General features: G+C 44.0%; 2 protein-coding genes across 51 annotated transcripts in view; both read right to left on the bottom strand.

Moving 5' to 3' along the window:
* The window catches only part of meltf (melanotransferrin), a 25,832-nt gene extending 18,630 nt beyond the window's left edge, over positions 1-7,202 (bottom strand). The window contains exons 1-5 of the mRNA XM_036978825.2: positions 6,849-7,202; positions 6,327-6,481; positions 4,281-4,380; positions 2,971-3,156; positions 2,464-2,614 (exon numbers count right to left, since the gene is read on the bottom strand). Of these exons, the coding sequence (XP_036834720.2) occupies positions 2,464-2,614; positions 2,971-3,156; positions 4,281-4,380; positions 6,327-6,481; positions 6,849-6,891 (635 nt within the window). The 5' untranslated portion in view covers positions 6,892-7,202. The remainder of the gene's footprint in view (positions 1-2,463; positions 2,615-2,970; positions 3,157-4,280; positions 4,381-6,326; positions 6,482-6,848) is intronic.
* Positions 7,203-13,883: 6,681 nt separating this feature from the next.
* The window catches only part of LOC110524815 (discs large homolog 1-like protein), a 299,597-nt gene continuing 286,765 nt past the window's right edge, over positions 13,884-26,715 (bottom strand). For 26 of the 50 annotated variants that reach the window (XM_036978806.2, XM_036978807.2, XM_090236277.1 and 23 more), the window contains 7 exons: positions 23,271-23,312; positions 22,184-22,234; positions 21,368-21,469; positions 21,057-21,229; positions 20,445-20,554; positions 16,567-16,658; positions 15,733-16,404 (listed from right to left, as the gene is read on the bottom strand). In XM_036978806.2, the coding sequence (XP_036834701.2) occupies positions 16,298-16,404; positions 16,567-16,658; positions 20,445-20,554; positions 21,057-21,229; positions 21,368-21,469; positions 22,184-22,234; positions 23,271-23,312 (677 nt within the window). In that variant the 3' untranslated portion in view covers positions 15,733-16,297. Of the gene's footprint in view, positions 16,405-16,566; positions 16,659-20,444; positions 20,555-21,056; positions 21,230-21,367; positions 21,470-22,183; positions 22,235-23,270; positions 23,313-26,715 lie in introns of all 50 variants that reach the window. The other 24 variants (XM_036978809.2, XM_090236279.1, XM_090236284.1 and 21 more) reach the window with 2 other exon arrangements.

Below are 26,715 nucleotides of genomic sequence, written 5' to 3'. Positions count from 1 at the left end.
ACCTCTGTGTGATACGGCACGTCTGCGTATTCCGAACCACACTCCTCCAGAAAAGATTTAAACTGGCGGTGATTTAGACCTTTGGCTCTTATAAAGTTAACTACCTGTGTTACTGTGGTCATAACATGTTCCATCTTTAGGGCTTTGGCACACAGTGCTTCCTGATGTATGATGCAGTGGTAAACAGTTAGCTCACCTGCACAGTTCTCTTCCCGCATCTTCTCCCGAACCATGCCCACCAGTCCACTCTTTTTACCGCACATCGCTGGCGCACCATCTGTCGTTAATCCAACGAGTTTATCCCACGGCAGCTTTATTTCAGTTACACATTTGGAAACCTCCTCAAAGATTTCCTTTCCTGTGGTTGTGCCATGCATTGATTTGAATCCTAATAGCTCCTCCGTAACACACAGATTTGAGTCCACTCCACGGATGAAGACTGACAGCTGAGCAGTATCAGATGCGTCGCAGCTCTCATCCACAGCGAGGGAGAACGCAACAAAATCTTTTCCCTTTTCCATCAGCTGGTCATACAGATTGGTGGCAAGATCACATGTGCGATCAGCTACTGTGTTCCTGCTCAGGCTCACGTTTGAAAATGCTTGTTTTTTATCTGAGCATACGAGGTCACAAACCTTCATCATGCACTTTTTCATGAACTCTCCCTCATTAAAGGGCCGGGCTGATTTTGCGATCTCTGCTGCCACTATATAACTAGCCTTTACAGCAGCCTCGCTTTGTGATGTGGCTTTTTTAAACATATTCTGTTGTGAAACCAAACTTCTTTTCATCTCCTCTACTTTCTGGCTCCTTTGAGTCATGTCCAGGTCCTTGTATTTGTCATGGTGTTTCGTTTCATAGTGTCGTCTAATGTTGTACTCCTTACTTACAGCCACGTTGACTCCACAAACAAGACAAACAGGTTTGTCTTTTACATATGTAAACAGATATTCTGCCTCCCACTTGTCCAGAAAGCTCCTGTTTTCTGCCTTTCTTTTCGCCATTTTTGGGAAGGGTTAGCTCGCTGACAGTTGTAGCGTCTATGTTGCTATGACTACTGTCACAGAGGAGAGAGCGTTTCTGGGTCCTGTCCTGATTGGCGCGCGAAAACAGCAGAGCATTATGGGATTCGTAGTATTAGTGGTGAATGCGCTGTATAATACCGGCGGGCCAGCTCTAGTAGTAATTTGGTATTGTCTCGCGGGCCAAATATAATTACCCCGCGGGCCAGAGTTTGACACCCATGGTGTACAGTATCAGTGTGACAGTGTACAGTATCAGTGTGACAGTGTACAGTATCAGTGTGATAGTGTACAGTATCAGTGTGACAGTATCAGTGTGATAGTATCAGTGTGACAGTATCAGTGTGACAGTATCAGTGTGATAGTATCAGTGTGATAGTGTACAGTATCAGTGTGACAGTGTACAGTATCAGTGTGATAGTGTACAGTATCAGTGTGATAGTATACAGTATCAGTGTGATAGTCTCAGTGTGATAGTGTACAGTATCAGTGTGATAGTATCAGTGTGATAGTGTACAGTATCAGTGTGACAGTATCAGTGTGATAGTATACAGTATCAGTGTGATAGTATACAGTATCAGTGTGATAGTATACAGTACCAGTGTGATAGTATACAGTATCAGTGTGATAGTATACAGTATCAGTGTGACAGTATCAGTGTGATAGTGTACAGTATCAGTGTGACAGTATCAGTGTGATAGTGTACAGTATCAGTGTGACAGTATCAGTGTGATAGTGTACAGTATCAGTGTACAGTATCAGTGTGACAGTATCAGTGTGATAGTGTACAGTATCAGTGTGACAGTATCAGTGTGATAGTATACAGTATCAGTGTGATAGTATACAGTATCAGTGTGATAGTATACAGTACCAGTGTGATAGTATACAGTATCAGTGTGATAGTATACAGTATCAGTGTGACAGTATCAGTGTGATAGTGTACAGTATCAGTGTGACAGTATCAGTGTGATAGTGTACAGTATCAGTGTGACAGTATCAGTGTGATAGTGTACAGTATCAGTGTACAGTATCAGTGTGACAGTATCAGTGTGATAGTGTACAGTATCAGTGTGACAGTATCAGTGTGATAGTGTACAGTATCAGTGTACAGTATCAGTGTGACAGTATCAGTGTGATAGTGTACAGTATCAGTGTGACAGTATCAGTGTGATAGTGTACAGTATCAGTGTGACAGTATCAGTGTGATAGTGTACAGTATCAGTGTGACAGTATCAGTGTGATAGTGTACAGTATCAGTGTACAGTATCAGTGTGACAGTATCAGTGTGATAGTGTACAGTATCAGTGAGACAGTATCAGTGTGATAGTGTACAGTATCAGTGTACAGTATCAGTGTGACAGTATCAGTGTGATAGTGTACAGTATCAGTGAGACAGTATCAGTGTGATAGTATACAGTATCAGTGAGACAGTGTACCTTACCGGAAGGCCCCATTGTAAGCGTAGTATCTCTCCTTGTCAGTGTTGTCACATACGAACTGTCCATCGTTGTTGCCTTTACACAGCTGGCAAAGGGAGGGAGGGTCTCCCTGTGACCCAGGGATACAGCTGGCATTAAAGAAATCTGCCACGCCTAGGGGAACACCACAAACAGGTTAGTGGTGTATTGGTTTCAAAGCTCCTACAGTGTAGTGTGGAGAGTGTGTGTACTGTACGTGTGTGTGTGTGCCGAAGACGTGGATGTTGATTAAGGCAGCCCCCCCCCCCCGCTCCTCTCAGAGGGGACTCAGAGGGGATTCAGAGGGGATTCAGAGGGGTGGGTGGGGTGGGGGGGGTTCAGAGGGGTTGGGTTAAATGCAGAAGACACATTTCAGTTGAATGCATTCAGTTGGACAGTTGACTGTGTGTGTGTGTGTGTGTGTGTGTGTGTGTGTGTGTGTGTGTGTTTTCGTGCGTGCGTACACTAGCGTGTGTGTCACAATTCCCTACCTTGTGGGATGTTACAGCCCATGACAGACATCTTGCTCTGGTCGATGAGGTATCCCAGGGGCATGTTCCAGCCGGCAGTACGTCCCTTCCCTGTGTGACATGTCTTCCTGCCCTTCAGTGTGTTGATGTTGATGTCCGGCTTCATCTTCTTCACCACGGCAACCGCATAGTAGGTGGTGCCCTCTCCTGTGGAGGTCAGGGTGATAGTAATCTGTTATTGGTCCAGTTGATCATGTGCTTCCCTCTTTCACTTTGAGGAACAGAGTCAAAACAGACACAATTGAGGGATATGACCTCGTCCGCTGTCATAAGTGCTAGAGTCGTGTTGGGGAATAATCAGAATTAGTTGGTAACATAGGTAAGATGTTTTATATTCATCATATGTTTGTAAGTTACTTCTCATCAGAATGTGTTTGTATAATACTGTGGCGGGGTTGCAGTATCTGTTCTATGTCAAGACTAAGTTATTTGGGCCGGAGAGAGGGGAGAGGTCAAGGGTGTATCTCTTGGCTCCACAATGTCTGTGTGCCAGTCAGTGTGTCTCTGTGATATTGTCAAGATAGGATAGATTTGATATATGCCTGTTGATATGGAGGATTTGTTTATGGTTCTGAGTTTGAGAAAATAACATAGTTTAGGAGACAAAGCTGAACGATAAATTATGCCTATGCTGTCTGGCTATGTGTGTCTTTGCTACAAAGGATCTCAGTTGCAATGTGTAAGGGACTCTCAGAGAATTCATTTATAGACACTGAATTGATCTGAGAGTCACAGGGTTGTGATAGAGCTCATATAATTAAAAATGGACTTTATGATAACTAACTCTGACTTGTGTGTGGTTTGCTCTCATGATTTGGTAAATAGAGGAAATTTCCACGACAGTCGTCACTACAGTCACCCTGGTTCGAATCCATCACCGACCGTGATTGGGAGTTCTATAGGACTGCGCACAATTGGCCCAGCATTGTACGGGTTTGGCCCAGTGTAGGCCCTCATTGTAAATAAGAATTTGCATATATTTTTTTAAAGATACTTGAATCTCCAGTAAATCATTAACATACAATATGTACTGAATTTATATGATATGTTCCTCTTTCTGGGTAAAGTTTGCACAAGCATGTCATAAAAAGAGAGTAAACATATCCACCGCTCATATCCAACGCTCATATCCAACGCTCATATCCAACGCTCATAAACGCTCATAAATGATCGTGAAATAGACACAAATTACTTTATGCGAAATTGGTGACAGACACACTGTGATAGTGTGCTGCAATATCAGAAACATAACACAGACATAAACTCTTTACCATCAGCAGAAGTCTCTCCTGCAGCTATTTTGAAGTTAGTTTCTTCCCCCAATTTGTAGATGTCCTTAGCGCTCATTGAAAAGGCATCTACTTGGTTTTTCTAGGAGAAAGAAATGAAGAGGGGTTTAAATAGCATGTTTCAATGGTTAACGCAACTGTATGAAATGAAACAGTGTTTCTTCCTAATCAGTCGGACTCAGGACATCGGCAGATACTCCTAGACAACTAGGTCAACACATGCTCCAAAGGTGATATCATTATCCTATCCAAGACTTAAATAAAACAAACAATATCACAGCAATTATTAAGAAAATATAAAAAATATAAACATCAATTGTCACAAACAACTGAATATATTAATATATAATATATGTATATATATATATACACTGCTCAAAAAAATAAAGGGAACACTTAAACAACACAATGTAACTCCAAGTCAATCACACTTCTGTGAAATCAAACTGTCCACTTGGGAAGCAACACTGATTGACAATACATTTCACATGCTGTTGTGCAAATGGAATAGACAACAGGTGGAAATTATAGGCAATTAGCAAGACACCCCCAATAAAGGAGTGGTTCTGCAGGTGGTGACCACAGACCACTTCTCAGTTCCTATGCTTCCTGGCTGATGTTTTGGTCACTTTTGAATGCTGGCGGTGCTTTCACTCTAGTGGTAGCATGAGACGGAGTCTACAACCCACACAAGTGGCTCAGGTAGTGCAGCTCATCCAGGATGGTACATCAATGCGAGCTGTGGAAAGAAGGTTTGCTGTGTCTGTCAGCGTAGTGTCCAGAGCATGGAGGCGCTACCAGGAGACAGGCCAGTACATCAGGAGATGTGGAGGAGGCCGTAGGAGGGCAACAACCCAGCAGCAGGACCGCTACCTCCGCCTTTGTGCAAGGAGAAGCAGGAGGAGCACTGCCAGAGCCCTGCAAAATGACCTCCAGCAGGCCACAAATGTGCATGTGTCTGCTCAAACGGTCAGAAACAGACTCCATGAGGGTGGTATGAGGGCCCGACGTCCACAGGTGGGGGTTGTGCTTACAGCCCAACACCGTGCAGGACGTTTGGCATTTGCCAGAGAACACCAAGATTGGCAAATTCGCCACTGGCGCCCTGTGCTCATCACAGATGAAAGCAGGTTCACACTGAGCACATGTTAGACGTGACAGAGTCTGGAGATGCCGTGGAGAACGTTCTGCTGCCTGCAACATCCTCCAGCATGACCGGTTTGGCGGTGGGTCAGTCATGGTGTGGGGTGGCATTTCTTTGGGGGGCCGCACAGCCCTCCATGTGCTCGCCAGAGGTAGCCTGACTGCCATTAGGTAGCGAGATGAGATCCTCAGACCCCTTGTGAGACCATATGCTGGTGCGGTTGGCCCTGGGTTCCTCCTAATGCAAGACAATGCTAGACCTCATGTGGCTGGAGTGTGTCAGCAGTTCCTGCAAGAGGAAGGCATTGATGCTATGGACTGGCCTGCCCGTTCCCCAGACCTGAATCCAATTGAGCACATCTGGGACATCATGTCTCGCTCCATCCACCAACAATGTGGCATTGCACCACAGACTGTCCAGGAGTTGGCGGATGCTTTAGTCCAGGTCTGGGAGGAGATCCCTCAGGAGACCATCCGCCATCTCATCAGGAGCATGCCCAGGCGTTGTAGGGAGGTCATACAGGCACGTGGAGGCCACACACACTACTGAGCCTCATTTTGACTTGTTTTAAGGACATTACATCAAAGTTGGATCAGCCTGTAGTGTGGTTTTCCACTTTAATTTTGAGTGTGACTCCAAATTCAATTCCATTGATCATTTTTGTGTGATTTTGTTGTCAGCACATTCAACTATGTAAAGAAAAAAGTATTTAATAAGAATATTTCATTCATTCAGAACTAGGATGTGTTATTTTAGTGTTCCCTTTATTTTTTGGAGCAGTGTATATATATATATTTTAGATTTGATCAAGTTTTATAGGAAGTCATATAAAAAGTTAATATAAACGGAAATGTGCCCTATTAATCTGAAAGAGCCCCACTTACCCCGATCTTCTGCGCGCATCCTTCCACAGACACGTCGCTGACGCATTGGATAATCGGACGGATGGCCGCACCGCTGAAGGCCTGCGCCATGGCGTTACATTTGCTCATCTCTTGAGCGGAGATTGCGCACCATCTTATAGTGCTCTGGCCAGACACTGGATAGGGAACACATTCAAACAAAAATAATCATATTTTTCTTGTTGTCCTATGGATACTCAATGTTCATAGAGTACACAACCAAACGTCGACTGCGCAAATTCGTCTTTTACAAATTAAAATTCCATCCAGAAACCTCAATGTGCTGATAATATCTAGCATTTTATACGGATTCATATTAATCCAACCTTTTATTCAAATGTAGTCTTTGCAGCTATTATCGTTTTATAATACACACATAACTATGATGTTTTTTAAATTGTTTTTAAAAAGCAACCTTTATTTAACTAAGGATTAAAATATGTCGTTATTTTACCTCCACACCTCCATAATATACTATTATATTGAGTAAAAAAAACAACTCACCAGTCTGAAGGCCTAATATCAGAGAGGCGACGAGTACCCACATAGTGACGGAGTCAGCCAGACGTGAGAATGTCTGATCCTGTACGACCTCTTTATTTATACCTTTCCGATCTCTGATTGGGGCTCCAAAGTACAAGCTCCAAGTTGAACTCCAGCTTTCCGCATATCGTCAAACAAGTTATGAGTATTTTACAACATCATTTTATGGAAATCAGTAGACTTTCTAGCTATTCTTCGTCTAACGTTTTCTCTGAAACTTGGTGACTTCCAGACAGTTAGCTCATACCTGGAAAGACACGTCCCTACTGCCCGCAGCTGGCGCTTGGCCAGACCGAGCACACAGAGGCCATTGACGGGGAAAGACCCCACCTCTGCTGGCCCTGCCCGGTGCTTTTCCATCGTACATCTCAAGGAAGTGGGGTTGGGGGGGGGGGGGGGAAGACATAGTAACTGTAGTAACTTTTCTGCCTGACCCTGTCAATGACAAATACAATTTCTGGAATCTTGTTCTAAGTTTAATGTGAAGACTAGGCTAGTAATACAAGTGAACCTTCATTAACTGATTTCCCAGATTGCTGTCATATTTCTTGTCATTTTTCTCTTGTTTCCTTACCAGTGTTTTAATACAATCAAATAAAATGTTTTTACAAAAGTCATTTCTGAATGGGATACGAGGAAAAAAACAACAACCAAAACCTTAGGTAAGATAAGATGCTGGTTCACTGAACAGAAATATACAATCAACCTGCAACAAGATTTTACTGAGTAATATAAGGGTCATATAAGGAAATCAGTCAATTTAAATGAATTATTTAGGCCCTAATCTTTGGATTTCACATGACTTGGAATACAAATATGCATATTTTGCTCACAGATACCTAAAAATGTAGGGGTGTGGATCAGAAAACCAGTCAGTATCTGGTGTGATCACCATTTGCCTCAGGTGACATGTCTGGTGAGTATGCAGGTCATGGAAGAACTGGGACATTTTCAGCTTCCAGGAATTGTGTACAGATGACATGGGGCCGTACATTATCATGCTGAAACATGAGGTGATGGCGGCGGATGAATGGAATGACAATGGGTCTCAGGATCATGTCAGAGTATCTCTGTGCATTTAAACTGCCTTCAATAAAATGAAATTGTGTTCGTTGTCCGTAGCTTATGCCTGCCCATACCATAACCCCACCATGGGGCACTCTGTTCACAACGTTGACATCAGCAAACCGCTCACCCACACAACACCATACACGTTGTCTGCCAACTGCCTGGTACAGTTAAAACCGGGGATTCATCTGTGAAGAGCACACTTTTCCTGCGTGCCAGTGGCCATCGAAGGTGAGCATTTTCAACACCGAAGTCGGTTACGATCTGCAGTCAGGGACAAGACCCTGGTGAGGACGACAAACACTCAGATAAGCTTCCCTGAGACGGTTTGTGGTAAAATTCTTTAGCTTTGCAAACCCACAGTTTCATCAGCTGAAAATATGCAACAAAAACAACGATTTTACTGAGTTACAGTTCACATAAGGATATTAGTCAATTCAAATAAATGAATTAGGCCCTAATCTATGGATTTCACATGACTGGGCAGCCATGGGTGGGCCTGGGAGGGCATAGACCCACCCACTTGGGAGCCAGACTCACCCATTGGGGAGGCAGGCCCAGCCAATCAGAATGAGTTTTTCCCCACAAAAGGTTTTTACTACAGACAGAAATACTCCTCAGTTTCATCAGCTGTCCGAGTGGCTGGTCTAAGATCCCACAGGTGAAGAAGCCGGATGTCGAGGTCCTGGGCTGGCGTGGTTTACACGTGGTCTGTGGTTGTGAGGCCGGTTTGACGTACTGCCAAATTCTCTAAAATGACTTTGGAGGTGGCTTATGATAGAGAAATTAACATTAAATTCTCTGGCAACAGCTCTGGTGGACATTCCTGCAGTCAGCATTTCAATTGCACTCTCCCTCAAACACTCGAGACATCTGTGACAATGTGTTGTATAACAAAACTAAACATTTTAGAGTGGTATTTTATTGTCCCCAGCACAAGGTGCACCTGTGTAACGATCCTGCTGTTTAATCAGCTTCTTGATATGCCACACCTGTCATGTGGATGGATTATCTTGGTAAAGGATAAATGCTTACTAACAGGGATGTCAACAGATTTGTACATAGAATTTGAAAGAAATAAGCTTTTTATGCATATGGAATTTTTGTGGGATCTTTTATTTCAGCTCATGAAACATGGGGCCAACACTTTACTTCGCATTTATATTTTTGTTCAGTATACATCAGAATCAAGGTGAACCATTGTAACCTGGCTTACTTGGGTATTTTAGTAGTAGCTTTGAAAAACTTGTTTTACCTATTAATTTGCAATTGGGGAACATACACTACAACCTCCAAAAGTATGTGGACACCACTTCAAATTAGTGGATTCGGCTATTTCAGCCACAACCGTTGCTGACAGGTGTATAAAATAAAGCACACAGCCATGCAATCTCCATAGACAAACACTGACAGTAGACTGGCCTTACTGAAGAGCTCAGGGACTTTCAACGTGGCACCGTCATAGGATGCCACCTTTCCAACAAGTAAATCATTTTTTTTTCCCTGCTAGAGCTGGCCCAGTCAACTTTATGTGTTATCATTGTTGTACTGGAAATTTCTAGGAGCAAAAACGTCTCAGCAGCGAAGTGGTAGGCCACACAAGCTCACAGAATGGGACTGCCGAGTGCTGAAGCGGAAAAAAAATGTCAGAGTTCCAAACTGCCTCTGGAAGCAACCTCAGCACAAGAACTGTTTGTCGGGAGCTTCATCAAATGGATTTCCATGGCCGAGCCTAAGATCAACAAGCGTTGGCTGAAGTGATGTAAAGCCCAGGCTAGGCCCCTTAGTTCCAGTGAAGGGAAATCTTAACGCTACAGCATACAATGACATTCTAGAAAATTCTGTGCTTCCGACTTTGTGGCAACAGTTTGGGGAAGGCCCTTTCCTGATTCAGCATAACAATGCACCCGGGCACAAAGAGAGGTCCATACAGAAATGGTTTGTCGAGATCGGTGTGGAAGAACTTGACTGGCCTGCACAGAGCCCTGACCTCAACCCCATCAAACACCTTTGGGATGAATTGGAATGGCGACTACGAGCCAGGCCTAATCGCCCAACATCAGTGCCCGACCTCACTAATGCTCTTGTGGCTGAATAGAAGCAAGTCCAATGTTCCAACATCTAGTGGAAAGCCTTCCCAGAAGAGTGGAGGCTGTTACAGCAGCAATGTTCCAACATCTAGTGGAAAGCCTTCCCAGAAGAGTGGAGGCTGTTACAGCAGCAAAGGGGGGGGACCAACTCCATATTAATGCCCATGATTTTGGAATAAGATGTTCAACAAGGAAGTGACCACATACGTTTGGTCATGTAGTGTATTTATAATTCAGTAAAGAGGTTCCCAAACTGGGGTCTGTGGTCCCTTCAGGGTCCATGGAGGAAGTCCAGGTGTTCTATTTGTTTTTACATGTCTCAATATTCCTCTTGGTCGGAACGTCAAGTGACTGAACACCGAACTATAAATCAGCACAACAGTACATCATAAAACAATCTCCTGCCTCCGGTCCGGTGGTGGAACTAAACCATCAACTCCAATATACCCCACTTATTGCCATCCACTTCCAGATACCTGTACTTTATAGCTCCATAAAACACGACAGCTGTCTATAATAGGAAATACAACTTGCTTAGCCTCGAGTTGGGACTTGAACCCGTTGATATGCTGAGAGAGTGTCTGTGTGCCAAGTTCTCATTGATCAAACACACCGTTGTAGCCAATCACAGTAGCAGAGTGATCCACTTAGTTACTGGAAGAGACACATTAGACATGTCCACACTCACAACAGATGTCCTTTTATACCTTATAACAGTGGATAATATGCTTGAGCTAAATGATTAATTACAAGAATATAAATCAGCACATACTATAGACATGGGAAAAAAATAGCCTTGTTTTCTTCTGTTTTTATAGTGCACATGTAACAGTTTAGTTTTATGTTTATGCTGAACTCTGGATTACAGTGACACGTGTTTATGTCTGAGTGGACTACTCACTCTGGTTAAATCAAATGAGAAACAGGACATTAACTTATGTCTGAGTGGACTACTCACTCTGGTTAAATCAAATGAGAAACAGGACATTAACTTATGTCTGAGTGGACTACTCACTCTGGTTAAATCAAATGAGAAACAGGACATTAACTTATGTCTGAGTGGACTACTCACTCTGGTTAAATCAAATGAGAAACAGGACATTAACTTATGTCTGAGTGGACTACTCACTCTGGTTAAATCAAATGAGAAACAGGACATTAACTTATGTCTGAGTGGACTACTCACTCTGGTTAAATCAAATGAGAAACAGGACATTAACTTATGTCTGAGTGGACTACTCACTCTGGTTAAATCAAATGAGAAACAGGACATTAACTTATGTCTGAGTGGACTACTCACTCTGGTTAAATCAAATGAGAAACAGGACATTAACTTATGTCTGAGTGGACTACTCTGGTTAAATCAAATGAGAAACAGGACATTAACTTATGTCTGAGTGGACTACTCTGGTTAAATCAAATGAGAAACAGGACATTAACTTATGTCTGAGTGGACTACTCTGGTTAAATCAAATGAGAAACAGGACATTAACTTATGTCTGAGTGGACTACTCACTCTGGTTAAATCAAATGAGAAACAGGACATTAACTTATGTCTGAGTGGACTACTCTGGTTAAATCAAATGAGAAACAGGACATTAACTTATGTCTGAGTGGACTACTCTGGTTAAATCAAATGAGAAACAGGACATTAACTTATGTCTGAGTGGACTACTCTGGTTAAATCAAATGAGAAACAGGACATTAACTTATGTCTGAGTGGACTACTCACTCTGGTTAAATCAAATGAGAAACAGGACATTAACTTATGTCTGAGTGGACTACTCTGGTTAAATCAAATGAGAAACAGGACATTAACTTATGTCTGAGTGGACTACTCTGGTTAAATCAAATGAGAAACAGGACATTAACTTATGTCTGAGTGGACTACTCACTCTGGTTAAATCAAATGAGAAACAGGACATTAACTTATGTCTGAGTGGACTACTCACTCTGGTTAAATCAAATGAGAAACAGGACATTAACTTATGTCTGAGTGGACTACTCTGGTTAAATCAAATGAGAAACAGGACATTAACTTATGTCTGAGTGGACTACTCTGGTTAAATCAAATGAGAAACAGGACATTAACTTATGTCTGAGTGGACTACTCACTCTGGTTAAATCAAATGAGAAACAGGACATTAACTTATGTCTGAGTGGACTACTCTGGTTAAATCAAATGAGAAACAGGACATTAACTTATGTCTGAGTGGACTACTCTGGTTAAATCAAATGAGAAACAGGACATTAACTTATGTCTGAGTGGACTACTCTGGTTAAATCAAATGAGAAACAGGACATTAACTTATGTCTGAGTGGACTACTCTGGTTAAATCAAATGAGAAACAGGACATTAACTTATGTCTGAGTGGACTACTCACTCTGGTTAAATCAAATGAGAAACAGGACATTAACGTATGTCTGAGTGGACTACTCACTCTGGTTAAATCAAATGAGAAACAGGACATTAACTTATGTCTGAGTGGACTACTCACTCTGGTTAAATCAAATGAGAAACAGGACATTAACTTATGTCTGAGTGGACTACTCACTCTGGTTAAATCAAATGAGAAACAGGACATTAACGTATGTCTGAGTGGACTACTCACTCTGGTTAAATCAAATGAGAAACAGGACATTAACTTATGTCTGAGTGGACTACTCTGGTTAAATCAAATGAGAAACAGGACATTAACTTATGTCTGAGTGGACTACTCTGGTTAAATCAAATGAGAAACAGGACATTAACTTGTGTCTGAGTGGACTACTCTGGTTAAATCAAATGAGAAACAGGACATTAACTTATGTCTGAGTGGACTACTCTGGTTAAATCAAATGAGAAACAGGACATTAACTTATGTCTGAGTGGACTACTCTGGTTAAATCAAATGAGAAACAGGACATTAACTTATGTCTGAGTGGACTACTCTGGTTAAATCAAATGAGAAACAGGACACCGTTAACTTAAGAGTCTCAGTAAAGAGGTAGAGTGATTAACACACACACACAGAGTCGTGGACTACAAGTAGTTAACCTTGTAATTTAACTACATTTTACAGCACTTTGGTTGAACTAAATTCAAATCTAGGTTGTGTTTTCAGTAGTTAATTATTATTATTTTTTTTTACCATGCAGCTAACTACTCTACACACTACTTTCTTTACAAAAATAAAACATGGATGAAGTAGGCGAGAAGTTCCTTTATTTTTTCATCATCAGGACTGACCAATTATCACCTGAAACAGTTTGTGTGTTTAATATGTTACACACTCGGTTGACATCGGACTCCAGATGGATCTATTACAACAGATTTAGATAGGATCATTTTTCACGAAGTAAATCGGGAGAGGATGTAGTGAACTACTTTTTCTAAGTAATTAACTATATTTTTCTTAAGCGTAGCTTAACTTCTTCCAGTGTGAAGTAAATTACATGTTCAGAGTAGCTTCCCCCAACACACACAGAGAGAGAGACATCTAGAAGGAAGAGACCCACAGAGTAGCTTCCCCCAACACACACAGAGAGAGAGACATCTAGAAGGAAGAGACCCACAGAGTAGCTTCCCCCAACACACAGAGAGAGGGAGACATCTAGAAGGAAGAGACCCACAGAGTAGCTTCCCCCAACACAGAGAGAGAGAGACATCTAGAAGGAAGAGACCCACAGAGTAGCTTCCCCCAACACACAGAGAGAGAGAGACATCTAGAAGGAAGAGACCCACAGAGTAGCTTCCCCCAACACAGAGAGAGAGACATCTAAAAGGAAGAGACCCACAGAGTAGCTTCCCCCAACACAGAGAGAGACATCTAGAATGAAGAGACCCACAGCACTATGATGTATGAGAAAGGGTTTATTGGCAGTTCTCCTCTTTATGACAAATTGAATGAATCAGGAAAGGGATTATTTACAAACTCGAATCCAAAAGTGAGATAGAAAGCAGTGGTGAAGAACCAGAAGAAGAACCAGAAGAAGAACCAGAAGAAGAACCAGTCTTATAGAAAACAATCATCTCTGCGGAAGCAGGAGAGGGAGGGAGGATTCCAGCACGGAGTCCTCCGGAGGACAGTTAAAGGCATCGCGCTTCGAAAACGCGTTGTTAGATCTTTCCCCCTTCAGACACAAACAACGGCCATGTCCACACACACACACACACTCGAGGACTGTCTACTCCAGTGTGTGTCTGTCTGAACGATCCTCTCGCGGAGCTTGAAGATATGACGTCACAATCCTCGGTGAACACAGACTCCTCTTTCTCCCCCCCCCCCCCCCCCCTGTTTGTTATTTAATAAAAAGACTACTGCTTCTAAAAACCATGCACATCACATGAAAAAAAAAGAAAACTGGCAGGGAAGTGGACATGGAGATGGGGAGAGGAGAACCAGAACCAGGCCACCATGTCGGTTACTTTACATTTCCACTGCTTCACCAACACAGTTCACACCCCAGCCAGTCAGCGGAGTTCAGAGTTCAGGCGGTGTACGTGTGTCCTATTCCTGACCTTAACCCCATTCTCTGACCTTACAGAGGGATCTGACTCAGGACCACAGGTCTCCTCTGTTCTACTGAACGCATAAGAAACTAACTGAAACCGATAGGTGTTGGTGAAAGTAAAGGAAAATATATTTATATATATATATATATATATATTCATATTTATACGTTCAACATGGCAAATACAATAATTCCCCATAGCTGTATGAGTTTTGAAGTAAAGCTCAATATAGACTTTTTATTATAACAAAATAGGCAGTAGACTGAGGGTTAAATATACGTTAAAATCTCAGTGTACAATAAATTCTTTCGGTTTTTCTCTTCCTTCTTACTACTACTAATACACCTGGAGTCAGTTTAAAAACAGCCTTTCATTTACTCTATTCCCGTTCAGGAAATTAACCTGAAAGCTGAATGGACAAAGAACAGAATCAAATCATCAGGGATCGTAAAGTCAGTGATAAGAAACAGCCTCGTGTGTGTGTGTGTGTGTCAGAGTGAAGTCCACTCAGCACCCTCTAACCTTAGTTCCCTCTGTGCAGTTTGAATAGTATGTATGGCTGTCACGTGAGCAGAGACAAAGGACGACTACAGAACATGACGAGGTAAAACACAACGAAGGAATGATCAGAACACTATGAAACATGCTCTTTTAAAGCTATAACGTGCAAAGTTTAGCCTCGTCATTTCCTTTACGAACCCCAGACATGAATGCATTTCCTTTACGAACCCCAGACATGAATGCATTTCCTTTACGAACCCCAGACATGAATGCATTTCCTTTACGAACCCCAGACATGAATGCATTTCCTTTACGAACCCCAGACATGAATGCATTTCCTTTACGAACCCCAGACATGAATGCATTTCCTTTACGAACCCCAGACATGAATGCATTTCCTTTACGAACCCCAGACATGAATGCATTTCCTTTACGAACCCCAGACATGAATGCATTTCCTTTACGAACCCCAGACATGAATGCATTTCCTTTACGAACCCCAGACATGAATGCATTTCCTTTACGAACCCCAGACATGAATGCATTTCCTTTACGAACCCCAGACATGAATGCATTTCCTTTACGAACCCCAGACATGAATGCATTTCCTTTACGAACCCCAGACATGAATGCATTTCCTTTACGAACCCCAGACATGAATGCATTTCCTTTCAATAATATGAAGAAAAAAAAAAGTACAAGAAATGATTTATTATTTGTATATATATGCATCTAAATCATGTTCCTTAAACATTAAGGACTTGTACCATAAAAATCTCCCCATAAGACGCTGGTTGCCAAAGCCCGTACCTCCATAGCAGGAAAAACACCCAGATACAAGGACAGCCCAAGAAAACACCAGAGAGAGCGAGAGAGAGAAGAGAGAGAGAAGAGAGCGAGAGAGAGAGAGAAGAGAGCGAGAGAGAGCGAGAGAGAGAGCGAAAGCGAGAGCGAATGAGAGAGCGTGAGAGAGAGCGAGCGAGAAAGTGAGAGCGCGAGCGAGAGAGTGATAGAGAAAGCATTAAAGAATTGTGTGTGTGTGTGTGTGTGTGTGGGTCTATGCGTGATCAGATCCCCAGACACTAATGTAACGACACCAGCCAGTGTGACAGAGGGGAGCAGGGCGGCGCGGGGGGGGGGTATAAGTGAAAGGGGGGGGGGGTCCTATGTTCAGGGCATAAAATTAGACGTAAAATCAAAGAAGAGAACGAGGACGGCAGAAAGAAAAAGGTAATCTCTTCTGTTTCTCTTCTCCTTCACAACTTGTCCTTGGCAGGCACCCAGATGAAGGGTCCTGACTGCTCCTCGATGATCCTCTTCACCGTGTTATACATCTCCTCCAGAGAGTCCCCCTGGACGATAGCTGCAACGACACACATGTAAAACATACTAAATATATTTATATAGTATAGCTGGGACAGGCTTTTACTGTATTTTGCCAATTAGTTAATTCAGGGAACTGAGACAACTACTTAATGCTGAAGAGGTTGAGACTGTAGTGATGGGGAGGGGGGGCTGGGCTCACCAGTGAAGTGCTCGGTGAACTCCTGCTCCAGCTTCATGGCTCGGTCGAACGTCTTCCTCCCCTGGTCCTCTGTTAGCCTCTTATTCATCTCCCTAGAGAGAGAGAGAGAGAGATACAGAGAGAAAGAGAGAAAGAAGGAGATAGAGGAGAGAGAGAGAGAGAGAGAGAGAGAAAGAAAGAGAGAGAAAGAGAGTGAGAGAGGAGAGAGGGAGAGAGTGTGAGAAGGAGAAAGAGGAGAGAGACAGGGAGAGAGGCAGGAGAGAAAGAGAGGGAGAGAAAGAGGGAGAATGAGAGGGACAGAGCGAGAGATGGAGGAGAGAGAGGGGGCGAGAAGGAGAGAGAGGAGAGAGACAGGGAGAGGCAGGAGAGAAAGAGAATGAGAGGGACAGAGCGAGAGATGGAGGAGAGAGGGCGAGAAGGAGAGAGAGGAGAGAGACAGGGAGAGGCAGGAGAGAAAGAGAATGAGAGGGACAGAGCGAGAGATGGAGGAGAGATAGAGGAGAGAGAGAGAGGCGAGAGAGAGAGGGAGAGAAAGAATGATAGGGACAGCACGAGAGATGGAGGAGAGAGAGAGGGCGAGAAGGAGAGAGAGGAGAGAGACAGGGAGAGGCAGGAGAGAAAGAGAATGAGAGGGACAGAGCGAGAGATGGAGGAGAGATAGAGGATAGAGAGGGAGAGAGGCGAGAGAGAGAGGGAGAGAAAGAGAATGATAGGGACAGAGCGAGAGATGGAGGAGAGAGAGAGGGCGAGAAGAAGAGAGAGACAGGGTGAGGATAACTAAGATGTTGCCCTATATACAGTGTCTTTGTAAAGTATTCAGACCCCTTAACTTTTTCCACATTTTGTTACGTTATAACTTTATTCTAAAAAGGATTAAATTCATACAAATATTTAGCAATCTACACACAATTATGACAAAGTGGAAACAGGTTTTTAGGAATGTTTGCAAATTTATTAAATATGAAAAGCAAAAATACCGTATTGACATTAGTATTCAGACCCTTTGCTACGAGACCCGAAATTGATCCCAGGTACATCCTGTTTCCATTGATCATCCTCAACATATTTCTACAACTTGATTGGAGTCCACCTGTAGTAAATTCAATTTATTGGACATGATTTGGAAAGGCACACACCTGTCTATATAAGGTCCCACAGTTGACAGTGCATGTCAGAGCAAAAACCAACCCATGAGGTCAAAGAAATTGTCCGTAGAGCTCCGAGACAGAATTGTGTCGAGGCACAGATCTGGGGAAGGGTACCAAAACATTTGTACAGCATTGAAAGTCCCAAAGAACACAGTGGCCTCCATCATTCTTAAATGGAAAAAGTTTGGAACCACCAGGACTCTTCCTAGAGCTGGCCGCCCAACTAAACTGAGCAATCCGGGGGAGAAGGGCCCTTGGTCAGGGAGGTGACCAAGAACCCGATGGTCTCTCTGACAGCGCTACAGAGGTCCTCTGTGTAGATGGGAGAACTTCCAGAAAGACAACCATCTCTGCAGCACTCTACCAATCAGGCCTTTATGGTAGAGTGGCCAGACGGAAGCAGCTCCTCAGTAAAAGGCACATGACAGCCCGCTTGGAGTTTGCCAAAAGAAACAAGATTCTCTGGTCTGATGAAACCAATATTGAACTCTTTGGCCTGAATGCCAAACGTCATGTCTGGAAGAAACCTGGCACCATCCCTAAGGTGAAGCATGGTGGTGGCAGCCTCATGCTGTGGGGATGTGTCTCAGCGGCAAGGACCTGGAGACTAGTCAGGATTGAGGCAAAGATAAGATGAACGGAGCAAAGTACAGAGAGATCCTCGATGAAAACCTGCTCCAGAGCGCTCAGGACCTCAGACTGGGGTGAAGGTTCACTTTCCAACAGGACAACAACCCTAAGCACACAGCCAAGATTACGCACGAATGGCTTCGGGACAAGTCTCTGAATGTTATTGAGTGGCCCAGCCAGAGACCAGACTTGAACCCCATCTAACATCTCTAGAGACCTGAAAATAGCTGTGCAGCAACCCTTCCCATCCAACCTGACAGAGCTTGAGAGGATCTGCACATACGAATGGGAGAAACTCCCCAAATACAGGTGTGCCAAGCTTGTAGAGTCATACCCAAGAAGACTCAAGGCTGTTATCACTGCCAAATGTGCTTCAAGAAAGTACTGAGTAAAGGGTCTGAATACTTATGCAAATGTCATATTTCAGTGTTTTATTTTTTAGAAATGAGCAAAAATGTCTAAAAAACTGTTTTTGCTTTGTCATTATGGGTTATGTGTGTAGATTGATGAGGAAAAAAACGAATGCATTTTATAATAAGGCTGTAACGTAATAAAATGTGGAAAAAGTCAAGGGGTCTGAATACTTTCCACCATCCCCTAGGGCAGAAGACTTTGACCCCGTAATACCCACAATCCCCTAGGGCAGAAGACTTTGACCTCGTAATACCCACCATCCCCTAGGGCAGAAGACTTTGACCTCGTAATACCCACCATCCCCTAGGGCAATAGACTTTGACATCTTAATACCCACCACCCCCTAGGGCAGAAGACTTTGACCTCTTAATACCCACCATCCCCTAGGGCAATAGACTTTGACCTCTTAATACCCACCATCCCCTAGGGCAGAAGACTTTGACCTCTTAATACCCACCATCCCCTAGGGCAATAGACTTTGACCTCTTAATACCCACCATCCCCTAGGGCAGAAGACTTTGGCCTCTTAATACCCACCATCCCCTAGGGCAATAGACTTTGACCTCTTAATACCCACCATCCCCTAGGGCAGAAGACTTTGGCCTCTTAATACCCACCATCCCCTAGGGCAGAAGACTTTGGCCTCTTAATACCCACCATCCCCTAGGGCAATAGACTTTGACCTCTTAATACCCACCATCCCCTAGGGCAATAGACTTTGACCTCTTAATACCCACCATCCCCTAGGGCAGAAGACTTTGACCTCTTAATACCCACCATCCCCTAGGGCAGAAGACTTTGACCTCTTAATACCCACCATCCCCTAGGGCAGAAGACTTTGGCCTCTTAATACCCACCATCCCCTAGGGCAGAAGACTTTGGCCTCTTAATACCCACCACCCCCTAGGGCAGAAGACTTTGACCTCTTAATACCCACCATCCCCTAGGGCAGAAGACTTTGACCTCTTAATACCCACCATCCCCTAGGGCAGAAGACTTTGACCTCTTAATACCCACCATCCCCTAGGGCAGAAGACTTTGACCTCTTAATACCCACCATCCCCTAGGGCAATAGACTTTGACCTCTTAATACCCACCATCCCCTAGGGCAGAAGACTTTGGCCTCTTAATACCCACCACCCCCTAGGGCAGAAGACTTTGACCTCTTAATACCCACCATCCCCTAGGGCAGAAGACTTTGACCTCTTAATACCCACCATCCCCTAGGGCAGAAGACTTTGACCTCTTAATACCCACCATCCCCTAGGGCAGAAGACTTTGACCTCTTAATACCCACCACCCCCTAGGGCAGAAGACTTTGACCTCTTAATACCCACCATCCCCTAGGGCAGAAGACTTTGACCTCTTAATACCCACCATCCCCTAGGGCAGAAGACTTTGACCTCTTAATACCCACCATCCCCTAGGGCAGAAGACTTTGACCTCTTAATACCCACCACCCCCTAGGGCAGAAGACTTTGACCTCGTAATACCCACCATCCCCTAGGGCAATAGACTTTGACCTCTTAATACCCACCATCCCCTAGGGCAATAGACTTTGACCTCTTAATACCCACCACCCCCTAGGGCAGAAGACTTTGACCTCGTAATACCCACCACCCCCTAGGGCAGAAGACTTTGGCCTCTTAATATGAAAAGGAAATTTGTTGAATCAAAATAACTTACAGGATATTCTCCACAGACTTGGGCTTGATGAAAATAGCGATGGGGTAGAGCATGGTCGATTGCAATCGCTTGATGGCGTTGCCTGAAACATCCAGGATGCAATGCTTCCCCTGGACATAAAGAGAGAGAGAGTGAAGACATGTCATCACAACATAGCCATATGCTGACTCTTCCTCCTCTCTCCCCCCTCTCCTCCTCCTCCTCTCTTCCCCCTCTCCTACTCCTCCTCTCTCTTCCCCTCTATTCCTCCTCTCTTCCCCTCTCCTCCTCCTCTCTTCCTCCTATTTTCATCCTCTCCTCCTCTTTTCCTCATCTCTTCCTCTTCCCCCTCTCCTCCTCCTCCTCTCTTCCCCCTCTCCTCCTCCTCTCTTCCTCCTATTTTCATCCTCTCCTCCTCTTTTCCTCATCTCTTCCTCTTCCCCCTCTCCTCCTCCTCCTCTCTTCCCCCTCTCCTCCTCCTCTCTTCCCCTCTCCTCCTCCTATTTTCATCCTCTCCTCCTCTTTTCCTCCTCATCTCTTCCCCCTCTCCTCCTCCTCTCTTCCCCCTCTCTTCCTCCTATTTTCATCCTCTCCTCCTCTTTTCCTCATCTCTTCCCCCTCTCCTCCGTTCACCTTCTCAGCGACCTCCCGTACAGACTGGACGCTGGTTCCATACAGGTGGTTGTTGTACTGGCCCGCCTCAATGAACTTGTGGTCCTGGATATCTTTCTCCATCTGCTCCCTGGACACCACAAAATGGTAGTCTCTGGCATCCACCTCGTAATCCCGCTTCGGTCTGGTCGTGTCTGAATACCCGGACAAAGACAATGAAGATGTATTTACATTAGTTTTGATATATTTAATTACCGACAGCCCCGATGAACTGGTTATCACACATCTAGGTACAAGACGAGAACGGTCAACAAAAAAACATTGGTACTCACGTGGGACACAGGACCCAAATTTGTCGGGGAACTCTGAGATGAGGTCATCGTTGATGCGGTCTTTCATTGGCCCCAGGATGATGACAGGCCGTGTGTAGTTCACTGGACAGACACAAGAGGGATCGACTGTAACAACACTGCACTTACAGAAGCATATTAATATCAATTGACAGTGAGATAACTAACTCTAAGTGAGATAACCAACTAACTCTGAATAAGATAACCAACTAACTCTAAGTGAGATAACCAACTAACTCTGAATAAGATATCCAACTAACTCTAATTGAGATAACCAACTAACTCTAATTGAGATAACCAACTAACTCTGAATAAGATAACCAACTTACTCTAATTGAGATAACCAACTAACTCTGAATGAGATAACCAACTAACTCTAATTGAGATAACCAACTAACTCTGAATGAGATAACCAACTAACTCTGAATAAGATAACCAACTAACTCTAATTGAGATAACCAACTAACTCTAATTGAGATAACCAACTAACTCTAATTGAGATAACCAACTAACTCTGAATGAGATAACCAACTAACTCTGAATGAGATAACCAACTAACTCTAATTGAGATAACCAACTAACTCTAATTGAGATAACCAACTAACTCTAATTGAGATAACCAACAAACTAAGTGAGATAACCAACTAACTGTAATTGAGATGTGTGTGTGTGTGTGTGACAGGTGATGTGTGTGTGTGACAGGTGATGTGTGTGTGTGACAGGTGATGTGTGTGTGTGACAGGTGATGTGTGTGTCAGGTGATGTGTGACAGAGATGAGGATGTAAGCTGTGTCTTACCTTCCTGCTGTGTGACTGGCTCGTAGGACAGGACGTACTCCTCCTGGCCACCTGATTGGACGGACAGAACAGGCGACCATGTTTAGACGAACAGTATCGGTGCAGTGGTCACTGTGATTAGGGTTAGGAGCTAGACTAGCTGTTGGCATGCTATGAGTGTGTGTGTGTTTGTCTACCAGTATTTGTCTGTTGTAATCTATCAAATTAGTGTGGTAATCAAAACTTGCTCCCCCCAGCTGTTCAGAAAAAGTAGCTAATGTGAGTGCAGTCCATGAAGCTGGTGAATATGTATCAGCAGATTTGCTTTTCATAAAAATAATTTAACAGCTGTAGTTTTAACAGCTGTAGTTTTAACAGCTGTAGTTTTAACAGCTGTGGATTTAACAGCTGTAGTTTTAACAGCTGTGGATTTAACAGCTGTAGATGTAACAGCTGTAGATGTAACAGCTGTAGATGTAACAGCTGTAGATGTAACAGCTGTAGATGTAACAGCTGTAGATGTAACAGCTGTAGTTTTAACAGCTGTAGATGTAACAGCTGTAGATGTAACAGCTGTAGATGTAACAGCTGTAGATGTAACAGCTGTAGATGTAACAGCTGTAGATGTAACAGCTGTAGATGTAACAGCTGTAGATGTAACAGCTGTAGATGTAACAGCTGTAGATGTAACAGCTGTAGATGTAACAGCTGTAGATGTAACAGCTGTAGATGTAACAGCTGTAGATGTAACAGCTGTGGAGAGCAGAACACACTATAGACTCTTTCTATGTTCTCTCACACAAACACACTGCTAAAGATCCACATCAGTTTTATATCAGTCCAGTAAACCTCCTAAAATGACTGCTATTTCAACATGCATCCATGAAGGAAGCGGCTTGGGGACTCGAACGTGTGACCCTCAGAATGCTGCTCAGACCAAACACACACACAGTAGATAGAGCACCAGCAACATGACAACAGAGAAGCAGAAAAACAACTCATTACAGAATAGAGCCAACGGTCGACAGAGGGAGAGATGGAGAGAGGGAAGGAGAGCGGGAAGGAGAGCGGGAAGGAGAGAGGGAAGGAGAGGCACACCAGGACTTACGGTAACTACTTTCACTATCACTGGCGTTAGAGGTAACATGCTCTGAAAGTATAACAAAGGGAATGTCAGCACCACACAAACACATTTACAGATACACCCCTCCCACCGATGACGTCTATGGAGGTAACTTAATACAAGGTGACAACATGAAGACACATAGATACCCAGGAACACCAGGAGAGGGCAGTGCTAGGAACCGTAAGGAGATGGAGGTGGGAACATTGTATTGTGCTTTGTGAAGGGCAGTATTATGTGAAGGGCAGTATTATGTGAAGGGCAGTATTGCGGTATATCTGGGAGACCTTCCTCTTGCATCCTTCCATTAGATCACGGGAAAGGTCCTATCACATCAAGGTGAATGACCATGTCAAGATCCTGGAGCTTTACACAACGTTGATGTGTGTTGTCATGCTTTTCTTTCCAACCCGGTGACCCTGCGGCCATTTTGGATCAAGTCTCTCTTGTAAAATAGATATCTCACCAGGAATAAATAAAAGGTGAAGTAAAAATATGTTTTTATTTAAATGATGGTTGAAATAGCACAACATCCAGGAATCCTGAAGGTTCTTAAGACAGCCAAGTGGTTGGAATAGAAATACATTGAACGGAAAAGGACCCCAACACCAAGGTGATTCTGACAGTGATATGACACCTCTGTAACATACCATCAGAGTTACTCGGCTGGACTACACAAGCAGACTTTATTTTATGTCTATTAAGTCCCCTAGATTAATCTAATGACTGTTTCCTCTACTGCAGTGGTTCCCAATCAGGAGTACTAGGACGCCTGGAGGTACTTGGCCTATCCACAGTGGGTACTAGGACCCCTGGAGGTACTTGGCCTATCTACAGTGGGTACTAGGACCCCTGGAGGTACTTGGCCTATCCACAGTGGGTACTAGGACCCCTGGAGGTACTTGGCCTATCCACAGTGGGTGCTAGGACCCCTGGGGGTACTTGGCCTATCCACAGTGGGTGCTAGGACCCCTGGAGGTATTTGGCCTATCCACAGAGGGTACTAGGACCCCTGGGGGTACTTGGCCTATCCACAGTGGGTACTAGGACCCCTGGGGGTACTTGGCCTATCCACAGTGGGTACTAGGACCCCTAGGGGTACTTGGCCTATCCACAGTGGGTACTAGGACCCCTGGGGGTACTTGGCCTATCCACAGGGTACTAGGACCCCTGGGGGTACTTGGCCTATCCACAGTGGGTACTAGGACCCCTGGGGGTACTTGGCCTATCCACAGTGGGTACTAGGACCCCTGGGGGTACTTGGCCTATCCACAGTGGGTACTAGGACCCCTGGGGGTACTTGGCCTATCCACAGTGGGTACTAGGACCCCTGGGGGTACTTGGCCTATCCACAGGGTACTAGGACCCCTGGGGGTACTTGGCCTATCCACAGTGGGTACTAGGACCCCTGGGGGTACTTGGCCTATCCACAGTGGGTACTAGGACCCCTGGAAGTACTTGGCCTATCCACAGTGGGTACTAGGACCCCTGGGGGTACTTGGCCTATCCACAGTGGGTACTAGGACCCCTGGAGGTACTTGGCCTATCCACAGTGGGTACTAGGACCCCTGGAGGTACTTGGCCTATCCACAGGGTACTAGGACCACTGGAGGTACTTGGCCTATCCACAGTGGGTGCTAGGACCCCTGGGGGTACTTGGCCTATCCACAGGGTACTAGGACCACTGGAGGTACTTGGCCTATCCACAGGGTACTAGGACCCCTGGAGGTACTTGGCCTATCTGTTCTACTGTATGTTGAGAACCATCTGTTCTACTGTACGTTGAGAACCATTTGTTCTACTGTACGTAGAGAACCATCTGTTCTACTGTACGTTGAGAACCATCTGTTCTACTGTACGTAGAGAACCATCTGTTCTACTGTACGTTGAGAACCATCTGTTCTACTGTACGTAGAGAACCATCTGTTCTACTGTACGTTGAGAACCATCTGTTCTACTGTATGTTGAGAACCATCTGTTCTACTGTATGTTGAGAACCATCTGTTCTACTGTATGTTGAGAACCATCTGTTGTACTGTATGTTGAGAACCATCTGTTCTACTGTATGTTGAGAACCATCTGTTCTACTGTATGTTGAGAACCATCTGTTCTACTGTATGTTGAGAACCATCTGTTCCACTGTATGTTGAGAACCATCTGTTCTACTGTATGTTGAGAACCATCTGTTGTACTGTATGTTGAGAACCATCTGTTGTACTGTAGTTGTTTGTAAATGAGCCCATCTCCATCTCCGCTGATTAAGGGGAAGTAAATAGTAATAGTAGTCAACACTCTCCAAGGAGGAGCCTGTAACAGTGGAAAAATCAGCCTGCATGATCTGCCGTACAATACCCACCAATGAATTACCACGGATGAAGTGACATCACCACACTGCGTGATTCGGTGTGCTGATGATATTCGTATAGTTGTGCTGTCTACCTAACGATCCTGATGTTCTGCTGTTTGAACACTGTGTACAGAGGCTGACGGGGAGATCTTTTAGAAATGCGTGTGTTGGGCTATGTAGTGTTATGTGGATGCTATGTAGTGTTATGTGGACGCGTTGGGCTATGTAGTGTTATGTGGATGCTATGTAGTGTTATGTGGATGCTATGTGGATGCTATGTAGTGTTATGTGGATGCTATGTAGTGTTATGTGGACGCGTTGGGCTATGTAGTGTTATGTGGATGCTATGTAGTGTTATGTGGATGCTATGTAGTGTTATGTGGACGTGTTGGGTTATGTAGTGTTATGTGGATGCTATGTAGATGCTATGTAGTGTTATGTGGATGCTATGTAGTGTTATGTGAATGCTATGTAGTGTTATGTGGATGCTATGTAGTGTTATGTGGATGCTATGTAGTGTTATGTGGACGTGTTGGGCTATGTAGTGTTATGTGGATGCTATGTAGTGTTATGTGGACGTTGGGCTATGTGGATGCTATGTAGTGTTATGTGGATGCTATGTGTACGCTATGTAGTGTTATGTGGATGCTATGTAGTGTTATGTGGATGCTATGTAGTGTTATGTGGATGCTATGTAGTGTTATGTGGATGCTATGTAGTGTTATGTGGATGCTATGTAGTGTTATGTGGATGCTATGTAGTGTTATGTGGATGCTATGTAGTGTTATGTGGATGCTATGTAGTGTTATGTGGATGCTATGTAGTGTTATGTGGATGCTATGTGGATGCTATGTAGTGTTATGTGGATGCTATGTAGTGTTATGTGGATGCTATGTAGTGTTATGTGGATGCTATGTAGTGTTATGTGGATGCTATGTAGTGTTATGTGGATGCTATGTAGTGTTATGTGGATGCTATGTAGTGTTATGTGGATGCTATGTAGTGTTATGTGGATGCTATGTGGATGCTATGTAGTGTTATGTGGATGCTATGTAGTGTTATGTGGATGCTATGTAGTGTTAT

This window comes from Oncorhynchus mykiss, chromosome 5, assembly GCF_057628025.1.
Source record: "Oncorhynchus mykiss isolate SJ-2025 chromosome 5, ASM5762802v1, whole genome shotgun sequence".
NCBI lineage: Eukaryota > Metazoa > Chordata > Actinopteri > Salmoniformes > Salmonidae > Oncorhynchus > Oncorhynchus mykiss.
Note: the sequence above shows the minus strand (reverse complement) of the source record. Positions and strands in the feature narration are given on the sequence as shown.